Raw genomic sequence first — 21048 nt, forward strand, 5'->3', positions numbered from 1 at the left:
GAACAGAGAACAGAAGAGAACAGAAGAGAACAAGAAGAGAACAGACTGAGAACAAGAAGAGAACAGAAGAGAACAGAAGAGAACAGAATGAGAACAGAAGAGAACAGAGAGAACAGAGAGAACAGAAGAGAACAGAAGAGAACAGAAGAGAACAGAAGAGAACAGAAGAGAACAGAAGAGAACAGAAGAGAACAGAAGAGAACAGAACAGAAGAGAACAGAACAGAAGAGAACAGAACAGAAGAGATTAGAACAGAAGAGATTAGAACAGAAGACAAGACAAGAGAACAGAAGACAAGACAAGACAAGAGAAGACAAGAGAAAACAAGAGAAGACAAGAGAAGACAAGAGAACAGAAGACAAGAGAAGACAAGAGAGGCACAATCATTATTTTTTCTAAATGTTTGAAAATTATTATTATTATTATCATCATCATCATTATCATTATTATTGTTATTATCATAGTCATTGCTATTATTTTATTATTTATTTTTTTAGAGATAATCTTGAGGCATTCAAAAAAGAAGTTTAGAAGGAAGATGAAAATTCCATAAGAAAATTATAAAAAAGAGTTCGTATTAGTAAAAGTATAATAGTTTAGGCGCAGTGCTTTACCTAAAAATGAGCGTGTTGGCAATCAGGATTAATTGTAAATAAATAGCTATGTTCGGATCAATGTGTCTATCTGGGATATCGTATACGATCTCATGACATCGTACACGATCTCATATCCAACACGTTTCATCTGATCGTACACGATCAGTTTGGTTGTGTGTAATTAATCGTACACGATCAGCTTTGATATCGTACACGATCACTTGGTTGATTACATTTACAATCGTACACGATATAATTTTGAATTTCGTACACGATCAGTTTCGTTGTGTGTAAATAATCGTACACGATTAGGATCGATGTGTCTATCTGGGATATCGTATACGATCTCATGAGATCGTACACGATATCATATCCAACACGTTCATTCTGGTCGTACACGATCAGTTTCGTTGTGTGTAAATAATCGTACACGATTCAGCTTTGATATCGTACACGATCAGTTTCGTTGGTTACATTTACAATCGTACACGATTCAGCTTTGATATCGTACACGATTCGGGATAAATAAATTTAGGGCTCCCAAACGCGCATGACTATGGATATAACATCACTGGTGACGTAGTTAGCTCAGATGACGCAGTGGATTTTTCGCCGCCTAAAAAATCCATTGGAAAAACGGTGATGAAATGGATAGTTGTAACAAAAAAGAAATTTGTCTCTGCTCCAAGGGGTTCTATGTGGGAAGACATGAAGACGAGCGGCGAAGCCAGGTACATAGGGATCAACACATTATGGACAGCCGAGATGTTAATGGACCAGCTTCGAGCTGTTTTCCCTTGTCTTCAAAGCAAAGAACGTAACCAGTAAGTCACTGTGAATCCAATTCTTCTTTTTCAAAACTACTTTTAGTTGATAAAAACTTCGTGAATATTAATACTTATTTTCTCCTTTCCATTAGAATCAGAGTTTTCAGAACAACCTCGCGCGGGAATATCTTTACAAGGCTATCAGAATATCTCCCTAACGCCAAGGAGCTGCTACAATTGTTTAAAGGGACAAAATCGCCAAGGATTTACCTTTACATGAAAAATAGCAAATGTATGATCAATATATTTATGAATATGTGTGATGTAAAGAAAAACTTGGACTTTGATATCCACATATATATCTTTGATATACATATCAGTTACACTGATATCTAACACCGCAATCAGTTAAGGTTTTAATTTGCAATTCCAGTTCCAAAACAAGGAATGGAAGTAGGTTGTAAAGGTGAGCAGGCTGAATTATTCGTCACACTCAGTTTGTTATAGCGGTTTCTTTACGTTGGGCACGGTTACAGCTCTTTTATAGTTCATTTGTGCTTTCAGTACTTGGATGTTACATGCTCCACTGTATGCTACCATCATAGAAGGATTACATTTTTAAATTACTTTACAATTTCATATATCTAGAAACTATATATAACTACTGTAGTTATAACTAGAATTTTTTAAACATTTGCATAATAATGAAATCCGGTTAAAAAAACCTAGCGCGTTCATCATTTCAGGAAAATAACGAAAGATTTTACATTTGTTGAAAGAGTATGAACAGGGATAACTTTAATGTTATATATGGTGCCTTGAATTCCACCTTTTATCTGTTTTTGTTAGAAACTGAAGTGGGGCTCCTGTGGAAACGAAAACGAGGTTCAATTTCAAGTGATAATTTCCTCTACAGTATAGTAGTGATGAAAACCGTCTTATATGCAAAGAAGCCATGATCACTCATACTTGTCTTTATTTATTTGCCAAAGCATTATATTTCAATTTTTATTGCCCTCCACTTTCATTTATATATACATTTTTATTCTTGTTTTTTATACATTAATGATTTTGTCTCCATTTTTCATAGGTTCACCATGGCTGTCAGGAAGCCAAAAAAATTCGTGTACGTATTAAAGTTTGCTCAGATCAGATAAAAAAATAAAGTTTATTTTCAAGCTTATAGGGTGAAGTCATTACACCTTTTAAATAGATATCAGACTAAGTAATGTTTAATAAACCTTAAAGTCCACTGTCCTTTTTTGTCTATTTAACTACTAATTGACTTATAATTTACTTCGTACATTCTACTAGGACACTATAAACAAAATAACATAAATTTTTTATCAACATTTTTATATTTCATTTTACATATATATATATATGTATTTTTTATATAAAGGCTTTTTTCCTCCCTCTTTCTGAAAGAAATGAGAAAAAAATGAGCCCTTGTTATAGCTAATTGTGCTATCTATTTTTCAATTTTGCAGCTGGAAAAAGTACCAAAAACGACACGAAAAAAGAAACTAATAGGAGTACTATCAGTAAGTATTTTTATTTTATTTAAAATGTTTTAAATAAAATTCCTTGTAGAATAGTTATTTATAAATAATTGCCTATTATACTACATGTATCTATATTTCAACTTTGTAGTTAGCAAAAGTACTAAGAATACTAAGCATGCCACAGCTGCAAAGAGTGTTATCAGTGAGTTTCTTCAATTATCTTCAAAGAGATACACTGACAGCATTAAGATTATAATGAACCAGTTATATATGTATCTCTCTTTTTTGTCTTAATTTTTGGTTTACGAGACTACATTTGTGTTCTTTTGCAGGTACACCATTAAAGTCTTTTCCTGGCCTAAGAGGATTAGCAGCCAAAAAACATTTAACATGTATGTATTAGGTGTTTTCCAACAAAAAAAACTTTCTGGGGCTCTTTTTTCGTTATTCGATATGGTTCTATATATATATTCATAACCATATAAATAAATGAATATTGATGAAAAAAGTTTTTTTGTTTTTACTTTTTTTTCATGTTATGTTATTCCTTTAGATTCAAATTGGTAGCATAGGAATTTTTAGGAGGGGACATATATAGGAAACACCAGCTAGCAATCCCCATGACATTGTTTTGAATCCATTAGAAAGATAATGATTTCATAGTTTAATAACTATTGTATTGTAATAATGTAGATGCCAGTGATTTTGAAGAATTAGATGATGGAGATAATGATAACATTGTTATGTGATTCCAATACTCTAAGAACTTAATTTTTTAGTTGTACCAGCTATATATTTTTGAAATCATTTGTTATTAAGATAACAAGTGCATATCAAGGATTAATTTATTTTATCCTTTTTATAGGTTTATCAGACAGTAGTGAAGAAAGCCCTGAACTTGGTGGTATGTTTTATCTTCTTATCTCTTCATTGTGTGCTTTCCAGTTTGGACCAAATCACTGGTCATAGGATAAACATTACCAACACTGCAGGGCCAATAAAGAAATAAAAACTTGCAAAAAAATAAAAAAGTTTGTAACATTTACATTGGTACAGTACATCATTGATTTTAATGATGTTATGTTATATTTCGTCTACCATTTTCAGGTTCATCTTCACCGTGGCTAGATGAATCAACTTCACGTAAGTTAAATAAAGTTACAATTTTGTTTTTGCTAACAGACTTCTAATCAACTATGCAGAATATATTTATAATAATATTTTTTTCGTATTTTTATTTCCCTTTAATTAGCAGCTGCAAACAGTCCTGCAACGCAATTGCCATCTCCATCATGTAAGTAATGGTATAGGCTTAGTTACATTAGACGTGCAATAACAAGTTCCATGGTTACTTTAAGATGCATATTTCAAGTTATTGTGGGATTGATAGACTTCAGTTACAAGAAAGGAATTTAATATCAGCTATAAAACTAGCAAAATATCATTCTAAACATAGCAACAACAGTGATATCTAGATCGGAAGGTCACCAGCTTAGTAGAGACCAGCTACATACCTGTGCAATAGTTAACTTTACCCTTCAAGAAGCAGAAACCTAAACATGTTTAAAATGCTCATCTTATTGATGTCAATATAAGCCAGCAACCAGCAGATTGTACCACCTGTTCAACCAATTCGGTTCCCATTGTGTGTGAGTGTCAGCCACCTATTTCAATTTCATACCCACCCACCAAAAATGTTATTGACAACCCTGCATCTGTAAGCACTTTTTGCAACAACAGCCCTAAAGGTCCTATAATATGTACTGTTCATAGGAAGTTTTGTGTGAGAAATCCGAATGATTTTCCTGGAACTGAACTGAACATTTACAGTGTTTTTAATAACATATTCAATTCAGCCCTTTCATATGTTTTTTTAAAATAGAAGACCCAGTTCTCTTAAAGAAAGAGTCACCATTCATTGATTTATATCTTTTGAATTGCTTTGATTAGATCCTAACCAGGTGCAATTTGTTCAGGATCGTGATGAAGGATTGGTTGGTAAGTGGGTGATCATGATTCATGCTTTAATAGGCCACAATGTGTTAAGGTTCGCTATGTCAGTGTTCATATGCTGCATGCCATGTTAGTTGACAGAAATTGAGAATCCTTTGCTTTACCATGGACTTTGAAATATTTGTTTTGCAGCAAAAAGCTTGCATGTGCATAGTAGTGACTGTGTGGACAAATATGTAAAAGACAGATAATTCAGATGTTTGATGAACGACTAGCTCTCACTTGAAAGTCAGGAAATTTGGCAAAAAGTGAAATTGATACGTGCTGTATGACAGAAGCAGCCATCTTGAAACCAAAATTCTAAATATTACAAATATAGTCATCCAAAGTCCTTATTCTCCATAATCTCCATAATGTTCCAACTCTGTTTAAGTACAGCTGTTATTTTTTTAGGTATTACAATTAAAAGCTTGTAACACCAGTTTTTATTTTGTTATTCCAGTTTATTAATTTTTTTATTCTGCTTCGTTACTTCAGTTGGTGAAATAAAAGAAAGCAGCATATTCAGTCATATAAATGAGTCAGGTATATATGTACACCATATCAATTCTATTTTGAAAGTAATAGTTTTTAATTGTTTTCCTTTACTATTACTAATGCTTTGTTATATTTTTCACCTTCCCTTTTTATTTTTTCCTTCAACCAGCTTCAGCATTGGATAGACTGAATGAAGTCAGTGGGCTTGTCATCCTTCCTGTGGATGATCTGGATGAGGTAGTTATAGGTTTTTTTCTCCATAGTTATATAATGTATGTCACCAAAGTGTATAAATAATGCTATTTTCATGTTCAGGCATGTCTCCAAGCCTTCCATCTACAGAGGCCAATGTTGTTTCTGATTGCTGAGGAGGAGAATGAAGATCTCCACAAATTCTTAAGGTACTATATATAGTGCTCTGAGGGCACAATTATTTTGATATGAGCATGATATATGACTGGTGACATTGTCGAACGTATGGGCTGACAAAAATGTCCATCCAGTCAAAACTTCCCATTTAGACATCAATGAAATATATTTTAACAAAGACAAATTTTTGGAAGCCATTTCAAAAAAACTTGCACAGCATGTTGTTGCAGATATATGTTTTTGTTCTTATCATGCTTGTGAATATAAAATTTATTGGACAGTACATTTAGTAACAAACGACTATCACTACTAGATCACTCAGTAATTCTGCTGAAGAAATGGAAGGCGACTTTCCGCTAATTGTCTTCATACAGGAAGGCTCCCATGCAAGTGAAGAACGTAAGAAAAAATTATTTGTTGATTATTAGTATAATAGAGAAAGCAATGGTACGTTCCATAAAAAAACAATGTTCAATAGCTATATGCACAGTGATTTACAGTCATTGAAATGCTGTTACTGGCACTCACTATTGTAATATAAGGCGAGATAACTAGCTAAAATCTAGTGTGAGATGCCTCGGTGTTTCTAATGAAACAGTAATGATAAAAAGTTGAATTATACACCGTGAAAAGATGAAAAAACGTACTTTTTTCGTTTTTTCATGTTTTCACAGTGTATAACTCAACTTCTTATTATTACTATAACGTATAGCAGTGGAATTGTGCAGGGGGAAAAAAGTTGGGTATATAAACCATGGCCATTCATTTATATGAAATTAAACTAGTGTTTCATAACCGATTCATAAAATGAATTTCTTTTCAATCTGGATCCTAATGTAGTTTACAGAAAGTTCTCCATGAAAGGAAAAGGGAAGTTAATCCTTTGCTTCCCTTTGAATAAACATGAAATGGAAATAAAGTTGATACAAACTGGTAAGTTTGCATGGTACAGTGATTATTATTTACACTTTTTGTATAATATAAATATTTATAAAATATATTTGACTTCATTAATAATGGAATGGTCACTTTTTTGTTGAAGGGTTTGTATATACACAAAGATTTGTAAATGCAATGGAGGAATTACAATATTCTAGACGCAAACCCCAACTGAAGTAAGTATTTTTTTTTTAAACATTTATATTCTTCCCCTCCCCCCCCCCCCCCCCCCCTCCCCCAAAAAAATTAAGAGCCTGGGAAGGCTTGAATATGGAATATTGAAGGGCAAGTTTTCTTGAGTGAAGACTAGATTGTAGGAACATTTAGTTTTTTTCAGCTAACAATAAAGCATACATTTCATTATTATTAATGTTTTTGTTGTTGCTGTAATTTTATAATAATAATTTTATTGCGATGTTCATAGGAAAAAGAAACAAAGTAAACTATTGGTAGATGTGAGTATTACAAAAACACAATTTAATTTAAAATTTACTTTTTTGCATAGTTCTTAAATAGAACTAGCCATCCCATATTTTTCAATGTGTTTCCATATTGGTCGGCCTACAATTATTCTAGCAAACTGGAAATTAATTGAACGTTGGTCCAAACACTGTCTAGATGGCTTAGTTTATAGATGAACATGTACCTGAATACTCCTTGAATTTGAATTTCATACCTCAGCCAGCACTAATCCAGTAAATAATTTTGTTAAAGGTCAAACTTGATAGATTGGTTAGAAACTTTAAAAGGCATATTAAATTTATTACGTTATTATTCTTTTTCAACAGCCGCATTATGTTCCTGACAGTGAAGAGAAGGAGGTAAGTGCTTTTGTACTTATGCAGTTTCAGGGTTGAGTTTTCTTTACTTTTTTAAACACTTGGTGAGGAGGGCATCATCTTTGAATGCTTGAACCTCAAGGTGTGAGCATAAGTTAAGGGCATGCTTTGGGACTGGAAAATGGCCGCTTAAGTTTGGCACCCTGAGGGACTGGCATGTCTGCAGCATGCCTGGACCAGAGGGTGTCAAGCGGAAAGCCAGGTTTGTACCCGGAGGGACAGGCATGGACCGGAGGGTGTCAAGCACAACACAGGGTTGGCACCCGGAGGGACAGGCATGGACCGCAGGGTGTCAAGCACAACACAGGGTTGGCACCCGGAGGGACAGGCATGGACCGGAGGGTGTCAGGCACAATGCAGGGTTGGCACCCGGAGGGACAGGCATGTCTGCAGCATGCCTGGACCGGAGGGTGTCAAGCACAAAGCAGGGTTGGCACCCGGAGGGACAGGCATGGACCGGAGGGTGTCAGGCACAATGCAGGGTTGGCACCCGGAGGGACAGGCATGTCTGCAGCATGCCTGGACCGGAGGGTGTCAAGCACAAAGCACGGTTGGCACCCGGAGGGACTGGCATGTCTGCAGCATGCCTGGACCGGAGGGTGTCAATCACAACGCTGAGATTGCATCCGGAGGGACTGGCCTGGACTGGTGGGTGTCAAACACAACGGCTAGTTTTGCACGCAGAAGGACTGGCATGTCTGTATTATGCCTTGGCGTGGATATTGTAGAATAGTACAATTTGATGGGGATTTTTGAACGGGGTTCTGTGAATGTTTTAATTCTTGAATATTTTCATTTTATTTTTCAAATAATTATCTATTTATATCTTTTTTTATATAGTAGAGAATACTGCCTCTGTTGTTGCCCATTTTTTTCTTTCCCATTTCAGGTGGTTTTCAGGGAAAACGATCCCAATGAATATGATAAAGGAGATGACTCGACCTTACTACTTTGTGATGGTAAAATATGTCTATTATATTCATAATTATTAACAAAGCTTATTACCTCAAAACATTCCAAAAAAAGAAATAAAAAAATTAGTATAAACAATAAATTATAAGTACACAATTAATGTAGTTGGATGTTTTTTCTTAATTTACAGATGACTTGATTGTGAACCTTAAACAACAAGAAAAAGAAAGAAAAAATGGTGAAAAGAGAAAAAAGGAAGAAAGGGAAAAGGAAAGGGAATTCGAAATTAGGGAAAAGGAAAGGGAACCAAGGGAAAACGAAGAAAAGGAAAGGGAGGAAAGGGAAAGATAATAATTGTGCCCTCAGAGCACTATATATAGTACCTTAAGAATTTGTGGAGATCTTCATTCTCCTCCTCAGCAATCAGAAACAACATTGGCCTCTGTAGATGGAAGGCTTGGAGACATGCCTGAACATGAAAATAGCATTATTTATACACTTTGGTGACATACATTATATAACTATGGAGAAAAAAACCTATAACTACCTCATCCAGATCATCCACAGGAAGGATGACAAGCCCACTGACTTCATTCAGTCTATCCAATGCTGAAGCTGGTTGAAGGAAAAAATAAAAAGGGAAGGTGAAAAATATAACAAAGCATTAGTAATAGTAAAGGAAAACAATTAAAAACTATTACTTTCAAAATAGAATTGATATGGTGTACATATATACCTGACTCATTTATATGACTGAATATGCTGCTTTCTTTTATTTCACCAACTGAAGTAACGAAGCAGAATAAAAAAATTAATAAACTGGAATAACAAAATAAAAACTGGTGTTACAAGCTTTTAATTGTAATACCTAAAAAAATAACAGCTGTACTTAAACAGAGTTGGAACATTATGGAGATTATGGAGAATAAGGACTTTGGATGACTATATTTGTAATATTTAGAATTTTGGTTTCAAGATGGCTGCTTCTGTCATACAGCACGTATCAATTTCACTTTTTGCCAAATTTCCTGACTTTCAAGTGAGAGCTAGTCGTTCATCAAACATCTGAATTATCTGTCTTTTACATATTTGTCCACACAGTCACTACTATGCACATGCAAGCTTTTTGCTGCAAAACAAATATTTCAAAGTCCATGGTAAAGCAAAGGATTCTCAATTTCTGTCAACTAACATGGCATGCAGCATATGAACACTGACATAGCGAACCTTAACACATTGTGGCCTATTAAAGCATGAATCATGATCACCCACTTACCAACCAATCCTTCATCACGATCCTGAACAAATTGCACCTGGTTAGGATCTAATCAAAGCAATTCAAAAGATATAAATCAATGAATGGTGACTCTTTCTTTAAGAGAACTGGGTCTTCTATTTTAAAAAAACATATGAAAGGGCTGAATTGAATATGTTATTAAAAACACTGTAAATGTTCAGTTCAGTTCCAGGAAAATCATTCGGATTTCTCACACAAAACTTCCTATGAACAGTACATATTATAGGACCTTTAGGGCTGTTGTTGCAAAAAGTGCTTACAGATGCAGGGTTGTCAATAACATTTTTGGTGGGTGGGTATGAAATTGAAATAGGTGGCTGACACTCACACACAATGGGAACCGAATTGGTTGAACAGGTGGTACAATCTGCTGGTTGCTGGCTTATATTGACATCAATAAGATGAGCATTTTAAACATGTTTAGGTTTCTGCTTCTTGAAGGGTAAAGTTAACTATTGCACAGGTATGTAGCTGGTCTCTACTAAGCTGGTGACCTTCCGATCTAGATATCACTGTTGTTGCTATGTTTAGAATGATATTTTGCTAGTTTTATAGCTGATATTAAATTCCTTTCTTGTAACTGAAGTCTATCAATCCCACAATAACTTGAAATATGCATCTTAAAGTAACCATGGAACTTGTTATTGCACGTCTAATGTAACTAAGCCTATACCATTACTTACATGATGGAGATGGCAATTGCGTTGCAGGACTGTTTGCAGCTGCTAATTAAAGGGAAATAAAAATACGAAAAAAATATTATTATAAATATATTCTGCATAGTTGATTAGAAGTCTGTTAGCAAAAACAAAATTGTAACTTTATTTAACTTACGTGAAGTTGATTCATCTAGCCACGGTGAAGATGAACCTGAAAATGGTAGACGAAATATAACATAACATCATTAAAATCAATGATGTACTGTACCAATGTAAATGTTACAAACTTTTTTATTTTTTTGCAAGTTTTTATTTCTTTATTGGCCCTGCAGTGTTGGTAATGTTTATCCTATGACCAGTGATTTGGTCCAAACTGGAAAGCACACAATGAAGAGATAAGAAGATAAAACATACCACCAAGTTCAGGGCTTTCTTCACTACTGTCTGATAAACCTATAAAAAGGATAAAATAAATTAATCCTTGATATGCACTTGTTATCTTAATAACGAATGATTTCAAAAATATATAGGTGGTACAACTAAAAAATTAAGTTCTTAGAGTATTGGAATCACATAACAATGTTATCATTATCTCCATCATCTAATTCTTCAAAATCACTGGCATCTACATTATTACAATACAATAGTTATTAAACTATGAAATCATTATCTTTCTAATGGATTCAAAACAATGTCATGGGGATTGCTAGCTGGTGTTTCCTATATATGTCCCCTCCTAAAAATTCCTAGGCTACCAATTTGAATCTAAAGGAATAACATAACATGAAAAAAAAGTAAAAACAAAAAAACTTTTTTCATCAATATTCATTTATTTATATGGTTATGAATATATATATAGAACCATATCGAATAACGAAAAAAGAGCCCCAGAAAGTTTTTTTTGTTGGAAAACACCTAATACATACATGTTAAATGTTTTTTGGCTGCTAATCCTCTTAGGCCAGGAAAAGACTTTAATGGTGTACCTGCAAAAGAACACAAATGTAGTCTCGTAAACCAAAAATTAAGACAAAAAAGAGAGATACATATATAACTGGTTCATTATAATCTTAATGCTGTCAGTGTATCTCTTTGAAGATAATTGAAGAAACTCACTGATAACACTCTTTGCAGCTGTGGCATGCTTAGTATTCTTAGTACTTTTGCTAACTACAAAGTTGAAATATAGATACATGTAGTATAATAGGCAATTATTTATAAATAACTATTCTACAAGGAATTTTATTTAAAACATTTTAAATAAAATAAAAATACTTACTGATAGTACTCCTATTAGTTTCTTTTTTCGTGTCGTTTTTGGTACTTTTTCCAGCTGCAAAATTGAAAAATAGATAGCACAATTAGCTATAACAAGGGCTCATTTTTTTCTCATTTCTTTCAGAAAGAGGGAGGAAAAAAGCCTTTATATAAAAAATACATATATATATATGTAAAATGAAATATAAAAATGTTGATAAAAAATTTATGTTATTTTGTTTATAGTGTCCTAGTAGAATGTACGAAGTAAATTATAAGTCAATTAGTAGTTAAATAGACAAAAAAGGACAGTGGACTTTAAGGTTTATTAAACATTACTTAGTCTGATATCTATTTAAAAGGTGTAATGACTTCACCCTATAAGCTTGAAAATAAACTTTATTTTTTTATCTGATCTGAGCAAACTTTAATACGTACACGAATTTTTTTTGGCTTCCTGACAGCCATGGTGAACCTATGAAAAATGGAGACAAAATCATTAATGTATAAAAAACAAGAATAAAAATGTATATATAAATGAAAGTGGAGGGCAATAAAAATTGAAACATAATGCTTTGGCAAATAAATAAAGACAAGTATGAGTGATCATGGCTTCTTTGCATATAAGACGGTTTTCATCACTACTATACTGTAGAGGAAATTATCACTTGAAATTGAACCTCGTTTTCGTTTCCACAGGAGCCCCACTTCAGTTTCTAACAAAAACAGATAAAAGGTGGAATTCAAGGCACCATATATAACATTAAAGTTATCCCTGTTCATACTCTTTCAACAAATGTAAAATCTTTCGTTATTTTCCTGAAATGATGAACGCGCTAGGTTTTTTTAACCGGATTTCATTATTATGCAAATGTTTAAAAAATTCTAGTTATAACTACAGTAGTTATATATAGTTTCTAGATATATGAAATTGTAAAGTAATTTAAAAATGTAATCCTTCTATGATGGTAGCATACAGTGGAGCATGTAACATCCAAGTACTGAAAGCACAAATGAACTATAAAAGAGCTGTAACCGTGCCCAACGTAAAGAAACCGCTATAACAAACTGAGTGTGACGAATAATTCAGCCTGCTCACCTTTACAACCTACTTCCATTCCTTGTTTTGGAACTGGAATTACAAATTAAAACCTTAACTGATTGCGGTGTTAGATATCAGTGTAACTGATATGTATATCAAAGATATATATGTGGATATCAAAGTCCAAGTTTTTCTTTACATCACACATATTCATAAATATATTGATCATACATTTGCTATTTTTCATGTAAAGGTAAATCCTTGGCGATTTTGTCCCTTTAAACAATTGTAGCAGCTCCTTGGCGTTAGGGAGATATTCTGATAGCCTTGTAAAGATATTCCCGCGCGAGGTTGTTCTGAAAACTCTGATTCTAATGGAAAGGAGAAAATAAGTATTAATATTCACGAAGTTTTTATCAACTAAAAGTAGTTTTGAAAAAGAAGAATTGGATTCACAGTGACTTACTGGTTACGTTCTTTGCTTTGAAGACAAGGGAAAACAGCTCGAAGCTGGTCCATTAACATCTCGGCTGTCCATAATGTGTTGATCCCTATGTACCTGGCTTCGCCGCTCGTCTTCATGTCTTCCCACATAGAACCCCTTGGAGCAGAGACAAATTTCTTTTTTGTTACAACTATCCATTTCATCACCGTTTTTCCAATGGATTTTTTAGGCGGCGAAAAATCCACTGCGTCATCTGAGCTAAAACCGTCCATGCTTGTTGGTGGCTATACGATAGTGAATTAGGCGGTACACTCTGCTTTAATACATTGACACATTCCAGAACTTCCTGTTTATTTTCGTTGGGAGTAGCTTTCATGAAGGAGTTGAGAAAAAAACTTATGACATCCGGGAAACATGATCATCAAATTTCAAATCAAATATTGCAATTGAAAAGCCATCCGTCAGTGACATAGGACACGCCCGAGAAAAAAATATGTATAATATTAGCCAGTGCTTTAATATGTGAAACGAGGAGATGTACTTATCGCTGGACCGATGTATCATTTACAAAAACAAAGCAAGATTAAAACCAAAATACCATACACACATACAGAACTAAACTAACAAAATAACCGAAATAAAGGTGATTTCACACCAAGAGAGGGAAGTGTCGAAATACTTCTAACAAATACCCTTTGTTCTAATTGTCTTGCGTCAGACCTCATTACCCCGTGGGGAAGCTGAAAACAGTCTTTTGTAGCTGCAAGTCCTTACAGTAGAGAAACCGCATAATTCTTCAATATGGAAAATATTTGTCCATACTTCAGAAAAACACAAGACAAACATAGAATAAAAATGTGAGTAGATATCCCTTTACTCTGAACCAGTATATCATGATCAGTTTAGTTATAACTGTTTTTAAATAGTCTTATCTTCGGCGATTGACATACATGTGAGCACGGCGTAAGTCCAATAAAAATTATAATTTATTTTAAAACATCTTGGTACAAAGTATCGAATATAATGGTCAATACTATATGTGTTTATTTATTAAAATTATTATTGTTGAACTTCCCCGGAACATTATATTTGAACCAACGAGGGAGACTCTACTAGCTAGAAATTTTGGCAGTGTACTCTGCAGGATAGAGAAATGTGTGATTAAGAGTGAAAGTTTATAGAATATAAAATCACTGAGTTTTTCTTTTAACTTAACTACTATTTTAGGAGTGCGGCTATGGAACATTTAATGTGTTGCGAGGAACGGATTCGTCCTTGTGACGTACCACTGTGCACCTTCCATGGTAACTCAGAGGAAATGGAGGTGCACGCTAAAAATTCTTTGGCCCACCACAACCTCTTGCTGGTCAAAGCGCACGAAGAGTTATTGTACCAAATAAAGTTTAAGGTAATTAGTTTGTAACTTCGTTTGCTATTTTCTTCACACCACTGAGGTTACGGCTTCAACGCGAGTATATTTTCATAATTTAGCACAGGTCGCCCAAGCTCTGTATTTGTAAGATAGTATAAGAGAACGTAAATCGAAAACATAATAAAGAGTCAATGCAATCGTCTATATCATTTTCAATCATTCCTTTTCTATCCGATAGAAGCGAATTGGTCAAGGATTGAGCGAGTTGAATAGACTTTTCAAAATGAACGCTTTCCCCTGCCCTAAATAATTGGCCTCATAATAATTGATATTCAGAATCACCTATAAATACATTTTTCCGGTCTTTCAGTCAGCGGATGCTGGAAAGCGATATGTGCCTAGACCATGTGGTATGTGGTCCACCTGCTGGACCATTGACAACTTGGCTCTGCATATGAGACGCTCTCAATGCGTTTCACTGCGGAGTCCATTATTTGAGAAGATGGGCCAGGTCTGGAGGTTGATGCTCCTCATAAATTCAAGTTTAGAGGTCCACCTCGAGCTTTTTTCATCCAAGCAACCCGTGGATGTATTATTGACGTAAGTTTTCTCAACAGATACAACCAAGCCAATAAAAAACAGATCAGTAAAGTGCGGTTGATACATGGGTGTAATAAATTATTCCTGGGGTCAATAAAATATGCCATTAACTAATACCATATGAAACAACCAATAAATAAACCTTGTTTCTGACTTTCATTACTCTCTTCAGTTTTTCTGTAGAAAATAATGTCTACGATACCATACGTGACGTCATCGAAGAGGGAGAGGCAATGGGAAGGACAATCGATATAAACAATTTGAAAAGTGTCGACATTCATGTGGCGGTTACGATTGTAAAATACCAGAAAATAAAGGTACTTGGTAAAATGGCATGTAAGCTCCTCCGCAGCCGTCACATAATTTTCGCGCCTATAGCAGCCTGGAAATACGCTTTATAAAAAAAATATTACGAATTATTATTACTATTATTATTATAACTAATAAGTTCAAAAGTTAACTAGTATGTATTTATCATATTCTTAGACTGAGAGCAACAAGACGAGTGCTGTAAATAAAAAGTAGGTAAAGTTCAATCAAATCCAGATTCCACCCCCTTCGAACTGCTATCATTTGGAATTCCATGGATAATATGTCTTGTGCTTTATTCACAGGCGAGACAACGAAGCGGACCAGACTGGAACTGAACGTATAGAAGAATTCATCGATTCCTTAGTAAAGGAGGGGAAACTCGATAGAATTTTAAAAGAGGCAGACGCAGTGGCGAGGAAATTGCCAAAAACGTTTGGTAGGGGAGGGAATATTGGGATGGCCAGTCTGAAGGGCCTTAATGTGTCAATAAGGGAGGTGTTTGAAGCACGTATTCAAGCACCAGACACCCTCGCTGACGAAGTTGACGATATTGTCATCAAACGTTTCATGACACATGACAGAACACATCCAGATAATCTGTATAGCTTAGCTAATGATTCAAAAGACACTGGCTTGAACCTCAGATTATATGGAAATAAGAGCTCTTATATTAGTGGTTCTATCATTAAATTAATGAGTGAAAATAATATAACTTTATAGATCTATTTTAAAACAAGTGTAGTGTCAACGTGCGGCATCTAAATTGTTTATTGAGTGAACGCATGGTTTCTCAATTTGCTTATTTCCTATGTATTTTCTATAAAAAAAGCCTGACAAAGCAACATTCTAACACAAATACAACAAAACATCTTTGTACTGTTGAAAATACCGCTTCAAACAGGCATTTTATCATAGTACATCAATTTCTAACTGTTAAAAAGGGTTTTGAGTGTTAACCCAAAACGAGAATTGGGATCAAAACCCATACGAAAGTCTAGTTTTTGGCGCTTTTTGCCATTATTGCTCATTATGGAAAACAATTCCTCTTAACGTACTCCTCATGTCCACTCAGATTCGAGTAATTTTGTAGAGTGTATTTTAAGTTTTTTAAAAATTAAAATGTCCAGGCGCTGTAGGTTATGGAAGTAAGTCTATCCATGCTAAAACGTACCATTAATTCGCGACAGTATTTTTGAGTATTACTTTTTCTTTATTCATCAATTTAAATAAAGATACCATTGTGTTACAATTAATTATTTTTACAGAACATGGCTCGCTTTCTACAAAGTAAAAATATTCATTGAGGGAAAGCTATTCCGTTTTTAACTCTTACATTGTGCATAATTATTGAAGTGAATCACATATCTTAACGAGCTGTATGAAGCGGCCGGACAAAGTAGAAATACTGCCAGTTTAGAAATTGCAAAAACATTAAAGAAATTTAAGCGATAATTATTTCAAGCGTGAGTGGAACAGCTTAATTATCCTCGCAGTATCCTTCAAAACATTTATGTTGCTAGCTGGTATCTATACTTTTTATTCTTGGAAACAAGTACCACTAGAACAGCGACTACGCTTCGCTCATGTGAAACTGCGATATACACTCTATTGAATGTTTACTTATTTATGTAGCCGCAATCAAAACTGCGTGACAGTATTTCTTATTTGTTTCTCGGCGTATTGGTAAAATAAAAAATGATAATTGTTATAAGTCAAACAGAAACAGTTGTAATGAACTTTAAAGATATCGATGAAAATAAATTAACTAGGCATTCATCATCTTTTCCGTTCCACTCTCTCCACATTCTTTCGTTCAAATAACGTTGCAATTCGTCCCGCGAAACTCCCATCCTTTGCTTTTGTTTCAACTTCAGTTGATTCCATTTGGACTCAATCGTTTGGGTGTGGACTCCAGTTGCAGGATCTACAAAATTAAGTGAGTGGTTAACCACTTGGTGGCTTGCCACTTGCAAAGGTAGATGTCTTTCCAATTGTTCGTAGGCCCCCCAGTCGTCGGTGTGTACCACGCTTCCAGGCTTTAAACACCTCTGTAATATGGGCAACAAGCATTCGCGGTTTCGTCGTTCAACCACCTGGTAATAGCCTCTGGCCGGTTGGTATTCAGTGGTTATCACACCAAAGACCCACGAATCCTTTGCGAGACGACCCCTGTTATACTAAAAAAAGAAAAGATATGAATATGATATGGGTTAAGAAATTACTATAATATTAACATTAATATAATATTATTTAAATTAATATTAATATTAATATTAAGAGTTAACATAAAAACAAAAAACACCTATAGATAAAAATGGAGCGGAGCACTGTGTGATATGGAAATAACATTATTTGAAACATTAGTGAAAAGAATATGGATTGTTATATCTATTTCCGCGACCTGTTAGGCGGAGCGTAAAGTTTGATATAGTTTTTATTCACGAGCGAGTCTAGTAATTTAATAGTTTGTAATATATAAAGGCAATTTACGATTAGCTACTTGAATCTTTTACGCATAAGTACGTGGAAAATACTAAAAACATACCGGAGCCCACCCAAATGCTTTCACTGAATTACGGCTTACCTTTCGCTTGTGGTTGAATTTACTCTCGTCGCACTGAACCACACAGCCTGGTCCACCAAACGGAAGGAATGGGGCGTATTTTTCGATCTCATTGGTACAGACGTCTTGCAGGACTCTAAAAAACTTAGACACCAAGTTCATGCTCAAACCCAAAGCAGTGGCAGTGTGTTTGCGGCTATCGTCTTGCGCCCAGTAAAAAAACATAAGCATGGCATCGCCCAAACATATCTTAGGAAAGAGCGCAAATATGCTGTTTGTTCGGATAGATCTCTTCTTTTGGCACTTATTACATTTCCTGAAAATCACAAACAATCGATGTTCAACAGGGATTCAAAAGTTGTTCTTCATGCAGCAGTATAATTGGTAGAATGTGGCGGGCCAGAATGACAAAAAAATGTGACTAAATTTACAAGGCTAAAAGAATAGTAACTGACGTTTCGGACGTTAGTCCTTCGTCGGAGTCAATGATTGACTCCGAAACGTCAGTTCCTATTTTCACTACGGTGTATAACTTATCAATCTACGATAACTGTTAAAAAAATATAAACTAATCTTTACGATGAAATAAACTTTTTTATAACACGCGTATAATATGCGTAATGATGAAGTAAACTTTATATAATGCTTTGAAAGGAAAGTACCATAAAACATTTGCAAGGCATTCAATACTTCGATACTTACCACACGTATCCGTCTATGTGTCTGTCCGTTCTTCTGATCATGGACATATTATTATTGCAATCTCCACAAAAAAGGGGATTGGCAATTAAAGATCTTCTCTGAAGCCATGAAATTATTTCGCTGTTCGTTTTTCGTTTAAGACTGGTGAAATATTGAATGTTCATTTTGTCGAGTTATGTGTCCACTGAAGCAGTATTATAAAGTGATCTTCAGTAGTTCGCATGGAAACCTTTAAAACTTATACTGAACGGCGCAGTCCAATGATAAGGCGACATAATTTGTTGCTAGGGAACGTATCAACACAAGCATAATACTGATGCGTATCAGAAAAAAAGCTGTGTATCTATCCGAAAAAATATGACACATACGATTTCAAAATGAATCTGAAATGTGAAAAAAACCCAGTTGGAGTTGAACTTTAAACAGCAAAAGCAAAACATTAAAAAAATATAGGTAATGATAAAATGGCATGGCGTTTGGCCGGTCATTGTTTCTCAACTAATAGAGCTTGCGAAAGTTACTTCGAAGTCTTTGTTTACGAAACATATTGCATGGCCAGTCTTGGTACGATTGATTGGGAATCTAGTGAATGTCTTTCTTTTTGCAACAATAGAAAGCAACGCCTCGTGCTTGAGAGTTGGTTTACAAAGTTTGAGCTGAATCCACTCAACCGCTCAATAGCGCAGCGCGGTTATTACGTCACGAAATATGATACCTTTCGCGTGACTCAGACAAACAAACCATCTCAGTAGAAGAGGAATGACTGCAAATATAAATACTTCGTATCTAAATCCACTTAAAACAGCTACAAACTTGACTGAAAATGATGGAGTTCCTGGATCCAGGTTTGATGCTGACCCGGGAAACTATACTGTCTACCAGTTAAAGCGTTGGCTTAAATGCAGAGGCCTAAAAGTCACTGGAAAGCGTAGCGAACTGCTCGCACGTGTTCAGGATTGTATAAACGCTGGAAATTACCGCATTCTTGATCCGAGTATAGATGGAGGTAGGTGGCTCGATATTAAGGTATCCAAGGAATACAGCAAGGACGGAAAAATAATCAAAGAGCCAAAGAATAAAGTCCCTGAAATACCTACATCGGGCTGGAAAAACTTTCCATCCAATGACATACCGGCGCAGTTCAACTATGGACACGTTTATTTCTATGCTTTAGAATCACTTCCATCACGATCAGAAAGTGAAGTCGTAGATCAAACGTCTGATGATAGTGATGATGAAGCAAAGGGACACGGACTCGGACATATGACTGACAAGCCTTTCAAGAACGGACGTAAATATGTTGACTCTGGCTTCGTACACGACGTTACTGACAACAAGAACAGTGGTTATTATTTCCTTCGCGCGCACGTTTGGCCCTCAATGAAAACAGATCTTCCTCACAACGTATTGATAATTTTATCGATTCAAAGTGGCGCAGTTATACATGCATCGTGTGAGCCATGCAAAGCGTCAGAACTTGGCCGATGCAGCCACGTAGTTGCGGTTTTGCTGTTGTTATTAGACCACGTCAAAGAACACGGACATATCGTAACTACACCATGTACTAGCCAGGAGTGTTCATGGAACAAAGGAAAAAAGAGAAAGAAAAATCCCAAAAGACTCTCAGATGCCAAATATCCCTCCAAAAAAAAGAAAACACAAGTTCAAGTTATAGATTTCGATCCACGACCGCCTCAATACAGACAGGTAACATCGTCAATGACCAATAACTTTGTCTCTCGGCTACAATATGAAAATGCTAAGACCGGGAAAATTTCTATGTGGACGACACAACTGAAGGTTTCATATAATGATTACTCAGTAGACGATATTTGCTTGCCTTTGTTAAGAGAGAAGGTAGAAATCCTTGTTAAGAACTTAACTCCCTCATCACTCACCCAACTTTCTGACACAGAGCAACAGAGCCAAAGTGAAAAATGGCACTCTGAGAGATGGCTTCGACTAACCGCCTCCAAATGCCTTGAAGCTGTTAAGATTGGAAAACTTGTACTTGATGGATCCAAAAGTGCAGCCAGTCGAAGTGCGAAGTTTATATCATCTTACAAATGGAATATGGAGAGTGAAAACTACCAGTCTGTTTGGATGGCAAGAGGCTTAGAAAATGAAGCCGATGCTATATTGAAATACCAAGCTCAAACAAAGCATCAAGTTGTGGCATCTGGATTGTGGGTTAATCCCAAATACCCCTGGCTAGCATGTTCTCCTGATGGTCTTGTGGAAGAAGATGGTTTGCTAGAGATTAAGAGTCTAAAGGTTTTTCATGATCACACTATTCAAAGTGTGATCCAAGAGTCTGTTCTATCACAGGAAGTCATGAAAAGGCAGTGCTTTTACATAAAAGACAACGAATGTCTTTTAAAG

The 21048-nt window shown here is 35.1% G+C and overlaps 4 protein-coding genes across 5 annotated transcripts; 2 read left to right on the forward strand and 2 right to left on the reverse strand.

The window, feature by feature from the left end:
* The first annotated feature begins 1123 nt into the window (after positions 1 to 1123).
* LOC116292538 (uncharacterized) lies at positions 1124 to 9006 on the forward strand. The gene is made up of 20 exons (XM_089037700.1): positions 1124 to 1420; positions 1516 to 1655; positions 1797 to 1829; positions 2454 to 2489; positions 2854 to 2907; positions 3201 to 3260; positions 3734 to 3772; positions 3976 to 4011; positions 4121 to 4162; positions 4819 to 4866; positions 5359 to 5406; positions 5528 to 5595; positions 5674 to 5759; positions 6041 to 6126; positions 6568 to 6660; positions 6770 to 6842; positions 7091 to 7121; positions 7455 to 7487; positions 8395 to 8464; positions 8608 to 9006. The coding sequence occupies exons 1-20, from the start codon at positions 1239 to 1241 to the stop codon at positions 8766 to 8768; spliced, it is 1419 nt and encodes a 472-aa protein (XP_088893826.1). The 5' UTR covers positions 1124 to 1238; the 3' UTR covers positions 8769 to 9006.
* LOC148906574 (uncharacterized) lies at positions 8987 to 13890 on the reverse strand. Of its 2 annotated transcripts, XM_089037701.1 has the most exons (11): positions 13139 to 13890; positions 12904 to 13043; positions 12730 to 12762; positions 12069 to 12105; positions 11653 to 11706; positions 11300 to 11359; positions 10788 to 10826; positions 10549 to 10584; positions 9694 to 9741; positions 9154 to 9201; positions 8987 to 9032 (listed from the first exon to the last, which is right to left on the reverse strand). In XM_089037701.1, exons 1-5 carry the CDS (start codon positions 13387 to 13389, stop codon positions 11667 to 11669), a joined length of 501 nt encoding a protein of 166 aa, XP_088893827.1. In that variant the 5' UTR covers positions 13390 to 13890; the 3' UTR covers positions 8987 to 9032; positions 9154 to 9201; positions 9694 to 9741; positions 10549 to 10584; positions 10788 to 10826; positions 11300 to 11359; positions 11653 to 11666. The 2 variants fall into 2 exon arrangements, with proteins under 2 accessions (XP_088893827.1, XP_088893828.1); XM_089037702.1 differs by lacking the exon at positions 12730 to 12762.
* LOC148906575 (uncharacterized) lies at positions 13861 to 16149 on the forward strand. Its single transcript, XM_089037699.1, has 6 exons — positions 13861 to 13974; positions 14345 to 14525; positions 14860 to 15089; positions 15262 to 15406; positions 15576 to 15610; positions 15704 to 16149. The coding sequence occupies exons 1-6, from the start codon at positions 13919 to 13921 to the stop codon at positions 16119 to 16121; spliced, it is 1065 nt and encodes a 354-aa protein (XP_088893825.1). The 5' UTR covers positions 13861 to 13918; the 3' UTR covers positions 16122 to 16149.
* A 48-nt stretch (positions 16150 to 16197) lies between these two features.
* Positions 16198 to 19347, reverse strand: LOC148906576 (male abnormal protein mab-31-like). The gene is made up of 3 exons (XM_089037777.1): positions 18667 to 19347; positions 17986 to 18280; positions 16198 to 17578 (listed from the first exon to the last, which is right to left on the reverse strand). The coding sequence occupies exons 1-3, from the start codon at positions 18828 to 18830 to the stop codon at positions 17114 to 17116; spliced, it is 924 nt and encodes a 307-aa protein (XP_088893903.1). The 5' UTR covers positions 18831 to 19347; the 3' UTR covers positions 16198 to 17113.
* Positions 19348 to 21048: the final 1701 nt, after the last annotated feature.

Source organism: Actinia tenebrosa, unplaced genomic scaffold, assembly GCF_029948245.1.
Source record: "Actinia tenebrosa isolate PJP-AT-01 unplaced genomic scaffold, QUT_ActTen_1.0 PGA_scaffold5__44_contigs__length_20552954, whole genome shotgun sequence".
Lineage (NCBI taxonomy): Eukaryota > Metazoa > Cnidaria > Anthozoa > Actiniaria > Actiniidae > Actinia > Actinia tenebrosa.

Excerpts from the sequence above, each read along its gene's own strand:
- LOC148906574 (XM_089037701.1), bottom strand. The coding sequence starts at position 13,389 with ATGGACGGTTTTAGCTCAGATGACGCAGTGGATTTTTCGCCGCCTAAA. Across the intron at positions 12,763-12,903 it reads TTACATGAAAAATAGCAAAT|TTCCAAAACAAGGAATGGAA; the intron begins GTATGATCAATA and ends TTGTAATTCCAG. Across the intron at positions 12,106-12,729 it reads AATGGAAGTAGGTTGTAAAG|GTTCACCATGGCTGTCAGGA; the intron begins GTGAGCAGGCTG and ends CATTTTTCATAG.
- LOC148906576 (XM_089037777.1), bottom strand. The coding sequence starts at position 18,830 with ATGAACATTCAATATTTCACCAGTCTTAAACGAAAAACGAACAGCGAA. Across the intron at positions 18,281-18,666 it reads CACATAGACGGATACGTGTG|GAAATGTAATAAGTGCCAAA; the intron begins GTAAGTATCGAA and ends TGTGATTTTCAG. Across the intron at positions 17,579-17,985 it reads AATTCAACCACAAGCGAAAG|TATAACAGGGGTCGTCTCGC; the intron begins GTAAGCCGTAAT and ends TTCTTTTTTTAG.
- LOC148906575 (XM_089037699.1), top strand. The coding sequence starts at position 13,919 with ATGGAAAATATTTGTCCATACTTCAGAAAAACACAAGACAAACATAGA. Across the intron at positions 13,975-14,344 it reads GACAAACATAGAATAAAAAT|GAGTGCGGCTATGGAACATT; the intron begins GTGAGTAGATAT and ends CTACTATTTTAG. Across the intron at positions 15,090-15,261 it reads CCCGTGGATGTATTATTGAC|TTTTTCTGTAGAAAATAATG; the intron begins GTAAGTTTTCTC and ends TACTCTCTTCAG.
- LOC116292538 (XM_089037700.1), top strand. The coding sequence starts at position 1,239 with ATGAAATGGATAGTTGTAACAAAAAAGAAATTTGTCTCTGCTCCAAGG. Across the intron at positions 2,908-3,200 it reads AACTAATAGGAGTACTATCA|GTACACCATTAAAGTCTTTT; the intron begins GTAAGTATTTTT and ends GTTCTTTTGCAG. Across the intron at positions 3,773-3,975 it reads AGAAAGCCCTGAACTTGGTG|GTTCATCTTCACCGTGGCTA; the intron begins GTATGTTTTATC and ends TACCATTTTCAG.